General features: G+C 42.4%; 1 protein-coding gene across 1 annotated transcript in view; it reads right to left on the reverse strand.

Moving 5' to 3' along the window:
• LOC122540190 (dynein axonemal heavy chain 6-like) overlaps positions 1-10,052 on the reverse strand; it is a 472,579-nt gene that overhangs the window by 302,104 nt on the left and 160,423 nt on the right. The window contains exons 14-16 of the mRNA XM_043675544.1: positions 8,948-9,120; positions 7,512-7,859; positions 1,068-1,409 (exon numbers count right to left, since the gene is read on the reverse strand). Coding sequence (XP_043531479.1) covers positions 1,068-1,409; positions 7,512-7,859; positions 8,948-9,120 — 863 coding nt within the window. The remainder of the gene's footprint in view (positions 1-1,067; positions 1,410-7,511; positions 7,860-8,947; positions 9,121-10,052) is intronic.

Consider the following 10,052-nt stretch of genomic DNA (forward strand, 5'->3'; position numbering starts at 1 on the left):
TGCTGGCAGGTGGGACTAGATTGGGTTGGGATATCTGGTCGGCATGGACCGGTTGGACCGAAGGGTCTGTTTCCATGCTGTACATCTCTATGACTCTATTACTTACCACCATAGCAGGGAGGGGAAAATTCTACCCAATCTATCCAGGTACTTAATTCCTCCTGCATATTGTTTCGCATTAATGGGATGCTCGAAGTATCTTTCACCATAAAGACTGATTTGGACCGAAGGGTCTGTTTCCATGCTGTACATCTCTATGACTCTATTACTTACCACCATAGCAGGGAGGGGAAAATTCTACCCAATCTATCCAGGTACTTAATTCCTCCTGCATATTGTTTCGCATTAATGGGATGCTCGAAGTATCTTTCACCATAAAGACTGATGTAAACTTTCTGTTTAACCTCTCTGCCATTTCCTTGTTCCTCAGAACTGTTTGAACCATGACCATCAACACAGTAATAAGAGTACTGCCCACTGAGCTGCTTATGATTCCCATCTACACCTTAATGAATCTGTTTCACAATGCTATCTCCTGAATTCATACTATAGGGCTACATTTTATTTGTGCTCTTGTCAAGTTAGAAGTCGTTCTGAATTTGTTTATTAGTTTTATTAGTTTATGCATTCAGCTTCTCCAACAATCAGCTTTTCAAATTGAAATAATACATTAGATTAGATTACATTACAGTGTGGAAACAGGCTCTTCAGCCCAACAAGTCCACACTGACCTGCCGAAGCGCAACCCACCCAGACCCATTCCCCCACATTCACCCCTTCACCTAACACTACAGGCAATTTAGCATGGCCAATTCACCTAACCCGCACATTTTTGGATTGTGGGAGGAAACCGGAGCACCCGGAGGAAACCCACGCAGACACGGGGAGAAGGTGCAAACTCCACACAGAGAGTCGCCAGAGGCTGGAATTGAACCCCGGTCTCTGGTGCTGTGAGGCTGCAGTGCTAACCTCTGTGCCACCGTGCCGTCCACTATGCCACCGTGCCGCCCACATGTGGAAGTACCATTGACCAAAACACGCAGCCCCACAGTTCCCTGGTGAGTTACCTTATATTTCACTTGTAGCAATTCATAGTAAAGGTTACTGATGTCATCCTCCAGATTAGCTTGGAACTTGATGATGTTCCTGTCTTTCATGGCCTCAGAGTAGAGTACACTGGATTTTAAGTTCTGGAAACTGGGTATCAAGATTTGGTAGAGAGCCAGTTCCTCAGGAGGGACAGGGACACTAAACTCTTTGGCAATGGCATAAAATTGAGTCACAGCTGCAAACTCTCTCTCCAACATGGGCATATCTGCCCCGATGTGAGACAAGAACATCAGGTGCTCCCCAAACAAATCAATAGTGTCTGGTTCCTTATCAAGTCTTTGGATAGCATCTGCAATGACCTAGAAATAAAGCAAGTATTTTAACAATATCAATACAGTCACATTCTCGCTTGTAGTCAACCATGCAGCAATATAGTGAAGCAATGGCCTAGCAGTATGGTCACTGGATTAGTAATCAGAGACGATGGGTGAGAATTCTACCACAGAAGAATTCAATAAAAATCTGGAATTAAAAGGTAATGATGACTATGAATGCCATAATGTGGAGGTGCTGGTTTTGGACTGGGGTGGACAAGGTCAGAAGTCACAGAACACCAGGTTATAGTCCAACAGGTTTATCTGAAATCACTAACTGTTGGAGTGCTGCACCTTCATCAGGCCTCATCTGATGAACTAGCAGCACTCTGAAAGCTTGTGATGTCAAAAAAAACCTGTTGGACCATAACCTAGCATTGTGTGACTTCTGACAATGATCATGAAAGCATTGCAGATTGTTGTAATTGGCTAATGTCCTGCAGGGAAGGAAACCTGTTGCCCTGACCTGGTGTGGCTTAACAGCTATAAAGCCTAAAGAAGTCAATGAAAACTGCCTCCCTAATGGTATTATGAGGATACTTACATTAAACACACAGCTCCTCACCACCTTCTCAAGGACAATTAGAAATGCACAATAACTTGATGAATAAATTCCTGGTGAAGGGCTTTTGTCCAAAACGTCGATTTTCCTGCTCCTCAGATGCTGCCTGACCTGCTGTGCTTTTCCAGCACCACTCTAATCTAGACTCTGGGTTCCAACATCTGCAGTCCTCACTTTTGCCTAATGCACAATAAGTGCTGGCCCAGCCAACGACACCCACATTGCATGAGTGAATAAACAAAATCTCCAATTCCTCAGGGTGATAATGTCTTAAGCTGTTTCTTTTGATGATTTCTTTATGAATTTATTATGCTTAACAAAGTATCAGTCTTGGGAATGCATGACACCATGGTCTCTTCTAATCAGCAGACAGAGGAATCTTTCCACCGGCGCTAAACTCAATGTGAACCAAGGTCCCATCCTACATAATGTGACATTGTTAAAATAACCATAGCAGAGCTGTATGGTAAAAGGCTGCATTTCAGAATTGGATTTATCAAATGATTTCCAATGACGATGAGCAGCAAGGTACCATGGGGAAATGGGGAAATATTCCCCTCTGTCAGCATGGTCTAGATTGTGGTCACACTCCTTGGAACCCACTGAAATGTCTTACGCAGATTCACTCCCATCAATCTTCATTTCTGCTTTAGTCAGAGTAATAATACATATGGGGAAGGATGCCTATAGAAACTGATGCCCACACAGAGTGATCAGGTAGTATTGTCACACTCAAGGAATCATTCTTTATAAGTTAGGTCCCAGATACAACCATCATCATTCTCTGGCTATGTACTATCCTACCACCAGGAAAGGCTCACCAGAGTTACTGTCACAGTGCTATACCATCAGGAGGGAGACTACAATAGCATGCTAGAGTTAGGTGATTAAGGGAGTGAGGAGAGGATATGGAAAAGATGCTCAATTATTTTTACTTTATTTTCTTTTTCTAAATCTTCAGCTTTCAAGAATTGATTCGTATTCTCTTTTAGAAGAATAATTTGATGAGTCAAGAGTGTGGTGCTGGAAAGCACAGCAGGTTAGGCAGCATCAGAATTCTTGATGAAGGGCTTTTCGAAATCAACGAAATGTTAACTCTCCTGCTCCCCGGATGCCTGGACTGCTGTGCTTTTCCAGCACCACACTCTCGACTCTAATCTCCAGCATCTGCAGTCCTCACTTTCACCTATTTATTTGACAAGTATATGCAATTGATTGTGGCCCTGGGTAGTGTTGTCGCACAGAGAGACCTAGGGGTTCAGGTACACAGTTCATTGAAAGTGCATCATAAGTAGACAAGGTGGCAATGGCAGCATTTACAGTTTGCCTTCATTGCTCCAACCGTTGAGTATAGAAGTTGGGATGTCATTTTGAAGTTGTACAGGATGTTGGTCAGGCCACTTTTGGAGTCCTGTGGACAGTCCTAGTCGGCCTGCTATAGGAAGGATATTATTAAATTGGAAAAGGTTCAGATGTTGCAGGGACTGAAGCATTTGAGTTATGGGGAAAGACTGGATAGGTTGAGACTTGCTTCAGAGGAGCATAGGAGATTGAGTGGTGGGGGTTTATAAAATCATGAGAATCACAGATAAAGTGAATAGCAAAGGTCTTTTCCCTAGAGTTGGGGAGTTCAAAACTAGAGGGCATAATTTTAAAGTGAGAGGAAAATATTTAAACAGAATGGAGGAGCAACCTTTTGAAACAGATTGTGGTTCGTATGTGGAATGAACTGCCAGAGGAAGTGGGAGATGCAGGTACAGTTATAACATTTTGAAGACATTTGGACAGGTACACAAATAGGAAGGATTTAGAAGGATATGAGTCAAGTGCAAGCAAATGGTACTAGTCTAGTTTGGGAAACTTGGTCAGCATGGACGAGTAGGACTGAAGGGTCTGTTTCCATGTTATACGACTTTATGACTCTAGGTGACTTGGGTTTATTTTTCTAAATTATTGTAATGATGATCAACAGAGTATAGCAACTGGTGGTAATGTTCATGAAAAAATAAAAATATAAGTATACATATAATTGAATAAAATAATTAGGTAGCTAATTAAAACCCACTCAGGATGGCAGGGGAGAAGATAGACCACAACGGTAACATATGGAGGATCACAGATAGCAGTTGAGAGTGTGTTGCTGGAAAAGCACAGCAGGTCAGGCAGCATCCAAGGAGCAGGAAAATCAACATTTCAGGCCAGAGCCCATCAACTGGAGCCCTTCACCTGGAGCCATTGATGAAGGGCTCTGGCCTGAAACGTCGATTTTCCTGCTCCTTGAGGGCTGCCTGACCTGCTGTGCTTTTCCAGCAACACACTCTCAACTCTGATCTCCAGCATCTGCAGACCTCACTGGTTCCGAGATAGCAGCTTGGTCTGGGAAAGCCATTGCTTCCCTATGTGAAGTCTGAGCAGCTTCAGCAGCCACAGCCATTGTGCCACAAGTTTGAAGTTCTTTCAGGGTGAGGGTGGCTGTGCTAACTGACCATGGAACCATTCAAGTGAGGGAGAGAAAAGGAATATAGTGGCAATAAACATTGCTATAGTCAGAGAGATTGAAACTGTTCCTGCAGCAAAGAGCAAGTGATGCTTGTTTGGTTCCAGGGTTTGAGACACTTTCTTGGGACTTGTGGAAGGAAATTGTAGATTTTTATTCTAAGAATTAAGTGATATTTGCATACTAGAAGTAAAGGCAGGGTTTTAAGTTTGTGTGGAGTGAACTTTATGTAACTTATTGTGTAGTGTTTATAGACACTTGTGTAATATGGAGACAGTATTAACAAAAAAATTCTAAGAATGGCTTGGAAGCAGAAAATGGAGGAAGATGCTGATAAGGGAAGAGAACTGCAACATCCAAGGTGAGACTGGTTGTTTATCCCCTAGCTGGGTAAAGAAGACTTTAACACATTAACCCTGAGGGACAGCTCTTTATTTGTTGTGTACAGAAAGAGATTGGAATGTTAATGGGAGAATAGTACAAGAAACTCAACTTTTTTCTGTTTTAGAGTTTTGCTTCAGTTTACAACTGAGTGAGATCTCTCCTCGCATCATTGGAATAAAACAGTTGTAAAAACCTATACTCAATCTCTAGCAGTAGATTATTTAAAAATCAAGAATTTGCAGGGTGAGGGGAAAGCATCCAGATGCCATGATCCACGTAGGTACTAATTATATAGGCTGAACCAAGAGGGAGTGTGTACATAGACAATGTCAGGAGTTAGGTGCCAAATGATCAAAGAGAACCTCAAAGCTCATGATGCACTATTACCCAAGTCATGTGCAAATTGGGATAGGGCAAATCGAATTAGAAAGATGAATGTGTAGCTCAAAGACTGTTTTGTGAGAAGTGGCACCAGCACTAGGGAAAGTGGGATCTGTACTGGATGGCTCTCACCTGAACCATGCTGGATAAACAGGGAAGTAGTGAGAATTCTAAACTAAATAGTGGAGGCAAGAGATCAAAGTTGAGACGATGTAGACCTAGACCATAAATTCAATTTTTTTCTGAATACTGCAGGCATTCAAGAGCCATCCATTTTCCCTGCTCACCACCGCATCAAAACAGCACTTTTCAACCCTAGTACTGATGTCAGTGCTCCACAAACTGAAACCCAAGCCACATATTTCATTCCTTCAGTTAAATACTGTCAAGTATGAGGGGTGAGGATGTTGTAAATGACGACCCCAGGCACAGTCACATCACATGCCAAAGCAAGTGTAGGTACAAATAGGTAGGTCAGGTAACGTCTTGGGGCAGTATGAAGCCTGTGGAGTAAATGGGATTGGCTACTAGGAGGGGGGTTTAGATCTTTGGAGCTGACCATTATATTAAGCTGAAGCTGGAATCCACTGGCTGAGGAGGGCTTACTGACACTTTCCTTTGTGAGACAATGGTGGTTAGCCAGAGGAACAAGAAAGTTTTAAAAACCAACACAAGATGACCAAACAAAAAGTGGGAGAAGGGAAATGTTGAGCTTGCAAGTAATATCGAAGTGGACAGCAAAATGTAAAAAGCAAGAGAGATGCCAAAGTTGGTCCCTTTGAGAATGGGGCTGGGGAAATAATAATAGGGAGCCAACAAAGGTTAGAGGTGTCGTTGATAGTATCGAGGGCTATTGCAGGCTGCAACGTGACATAGACAGGATGCAGAGCTGAGCTGAGAAATGGCAGATGGAGTTCAACCTGGAAAAATGCAAAGTGATGCATTTTCAAAGGTCGAACTTGAATGCTGAATATAGGATTAAAGACAGGAGTTTTGGCAGTGTGGAGAAACAGAGGGATCTTCGTGTTCAAATGTATAAATCCCTCAAAGTTGCCACTCAAATGGATAGGGTTGTTTTGGCTTTCATTAACAAGAGGATCGAGTTTAAGAGCCACAAGGTTTTGCTGCAGCTCTACAAGACCCTGGTGAGAATACTGTGTCCAGTTCTGATCACCCTATTATAGGAAAGATACGAGGCTTTGGAAAGGGTGCAAAGAAGGTTTACCAGGATGCTGCCTGGACTGGACGGCTTGTCTTACGAAGAGAGGTTGACTAAGCTCGGACTTTTCTCGCTGGAGAGAAGGAGGAAGAGAGGTGACCTAATCGAGGTATACAAGGTAATGAGAGGCATGGATAGAGTCAACAGCCAGAGACCTTTCCCCAGGGCAGGGTTCACTGGCACGAGGGGTCCTAGTTTAAGGTATCAGGAGGAAGGTATAGAGGAGACATCAGAGGTAGGTTCTTTACGCAGAGAGTTGTGAATGCTTGGAATGCATTGCCAGCGGTGGTCATGGAAGCAGAGTCATTGGGGACATTTAAGTGACTGCTGGATATGCACATGGACAGCAGTGAATTGAGGGGTACGTAGATTCGGTTATTTTATTTTAGATTAGGAATAATCCTCGACACAACATTGTGGGCCGAAGGGCCTGTTCTGTGCTGTACTTTTCTGTGTAAAATGGCAAAGAAGTTAAATAAAAGATCAATTTATGCCTAGTCTTTGCATCCTGTCAACCAACCAGTTCTACTGTCCATGCCAATATGCTACCTCATATACTATGGGCATTTTCCTTTCCATAATAACCATTGACATGGCACTTTATGAAATGCCTTCTGGAAATTTAAGAATAACACACCCATTAGTTCCCCTTTATCCACAGCACATGTTATTGCTTTAGGAGACTGTAACAGCCACAGCACCTCAACAGGCCACAGGTACACGCACAACCATTCACCTGGCACTGTATCCACACGACATGGCCCCAGCAACCTGCTGACAGCAGAATGAGATTCCTAAATGGCTTCTAAGTGATCACTTAACAGCTTCAATCATTCCCCAGAGTAAACTCAGAAACGTCATGAAGGCTTTCTACCCTTCCCCTTTCCACTCCATTATGAAGAATGCCCTACCTCCCTAGTTTACCTGGAAAGAGAGCTGGAGAAATTCAGCAGATCAATTGGCAAACTTCAAACCACATCACCAAGATTTGCAATACCAGGAGCAGAAATAACTAGTCAGAAAGATAAATGAATAGATACTCACAGCCATCAGCCCAAGATTCTTCTTGTGAGCATAATTTATCATATGGGTTTGCAATGCATTGACCACTGCTTCGGGATAGGGCAGGCAGTCTGCCTGGAACTGTCGGCTTAACACCTTTATCATGCGCACACGTCTCTCCACGGTCATGTTTCTCATATCCATTATGTGCTCATTGTACACCTGCAACATGATCCTGAATTCCTGTGGAGTCCAGTCATGCTGCTTCACAGAAGTCTCAAAGTCCAACTCCATAGCTTGCTCCACCATGATACAGAAACGGTCAAAGCTTTGACTGTACGTTCTCACATGCACCAAGGCCGCATTTATCAAGTTATTCAATTCAACAAGCTAGAATTCAAGGGCAAATGAATCACAGTGATAAATAACAGCTTGCATGGGTGTCAGAAAGACATGAGAAAACAAAGCAAGAGAATGAGAGAGAGTGGGAGAAAGAGAGAGAGAAAGAGAGAGAGAGAGACAGAATAGTTAGCTTGTGGCACAAACATTGAGCATCGTTAAAACAATTATGGTTGACAGTGAAGAAGCAGGCTTTGTTTAAATTTTAAACCAAGCAGGTAGGCTCTGATTAGTCAGGGTTTTGCCCCAAGAAATGAACCAGTAAATGCTCTCACCTATTTTGTTGAGCCTAAACAGGCACCACGTATGTACATGTTCTTTCTCTCGGCAAGGATCAGGACCCTGTTATATTAATATTTGCACTGATTGTAATAAGTCAGAGTTCCCTAACTGGGGCTGTTAATCTGGTACAATCAGGGAGCCCTGGCTCTCAGATATAAATAGGAATGTCCGAGATTTTGTTCACGTGTAAATAAAGGGTGACTTGGTGACGGGATACTGGTGCCTGTGGAGTTATTTAAATAGTAATATGATTATAGCTGATCATCTAACTCAGCACCCTGTTCCCACTTCTGCCACCCTTTGATTCCTTCATTTTCCAAGCAATATATATCGAACACCTTCTCGAAAATCACATTCACAATCACACTGTGTTGCACGCTTTGCAAGCATGGTCTGGTTAAAATGGACAGTATCCTGCCTGTTGTGAACAGCTGAATTGATGTGTTGTTTGACACAAACAAACAGTTTTCGGATCTGTACCTGCCCTGCAGCTGAGACTTCAGACACTTCAGAAGGTTCCAACTCACTTAAAATTAAAAAGTTACTCAGGAAAAGTAAAAAAAAACTCTAACGCCTTAATAACTATTAAAATGAACCCCTAACTCACAACTGGTCCCTGAATCACTGACAACCCCAACCTGACCCCTACCCTATCAATCCCCACCCCCACTATCGCCATAAACCCAACAATGCCCCACCCACCTGACCCATTACCCTCCTACAATCCAAATAGCATGAAATAATCTGACTAAAATCATTCAGAAAATAGTCATAGAAAGAGGAAGACATAATCTTACTTGGTTCTGGTAGTGTGGATCTTGCCCAAACAGTCTGTCAGGATTGAGCAACAGCTTCTTTTTCTTGGACCGCTTTGTTTCCAGTTCTCTCTCATCAGAGAGTTTTAGTTCATACAGAGATTGGGAGTTAAACATGGACAAACGAGGCTCATCGATGAAGGCAATCAGCTTGCCTAAGATTACAAAAATACAAATTGGATTGGTTGGATTTTACACATAATGTGTTATTCAATAATCAGACAAAATTATCCCTTGATTAACTGTTTTCTTATCACAAATATTTTAAAATCATATCTAAGGAGAATAAATGCTATTCTTGGCTTTTCTTTCAGGAAGTTCCTGCTGACTTGTGGTTCCACAGGTTTGGGTCGTCTCCCCTCTCCTCACACAAGTCACCAATCCTCAGCTGCAAGCCCAGACAGACGGACGGACACACACACACACGAAAAATAATCTTTATTCAGTGCACTCTCTCCTCCCTACAGCCAGTTCAGTATAAATGCATGGCTTCTAAATTAATGAAAAATGAAGCAGTTTCCCCCTTCTTGATCCACCACTGATAATTTTAAGTACCTTGATTAGATCTCCCCTTAACTTGCTCTGCTTTAAAGAAAATATCCCCAATTTCTACAATCTCTCCACAGAATTGAAGTTTCTCATCATGGGTTGATCTCCTCTACATCTTCTCCAAGGTTCTGGAATAGTACTTCAAGTCTGGTGCCCAGAATTATTTGTTTTTTAAAAACATTTATTCCATTATGAGGATGTGGGCATTTGTTGCCCACCTCTAACTGGCTATTAGCTGAAAATTTCAGAAGGCAGTTAAGAAATCTGTAGTCACATATAGGCCAGACCAACTAAGGACAGAAAATTGATTTCCTTTAATATAGAGTTCTCAACAGTGACCATTGATAATTGTCATTAATAAAACTAGTTTTCACTTCCAAATTTATTAATTCACTTTAAATTAAAGCTTTGAGAGAAAGTGAGGACTGCAGATGCTGGACAGTCAAAGTCGAAAAGTGTGGTGCTGAAAAAGCATAGCAGGTCAGGCAGCATCCGAGGAGCAGGAGAATCAATGTTTCGAGCATAAGCCCTTCACCAG

This window comes from Chiloscyllium plagiosum, chromosome 3 (genome assembly GCF_004010195.1).
Source record: "Chiloscyllium plagiosum isolate BGI_BamShark_2017 chromosome 3, ASM401019v2, whole genome shotgun sequence".
NCBI lineage: Eukaryota > Metazoa > Chordata > Chondrichthyes > Orectolobiformes > Hemiscylliidae > Chiloscyllium > Chiloscyllium plagiosum.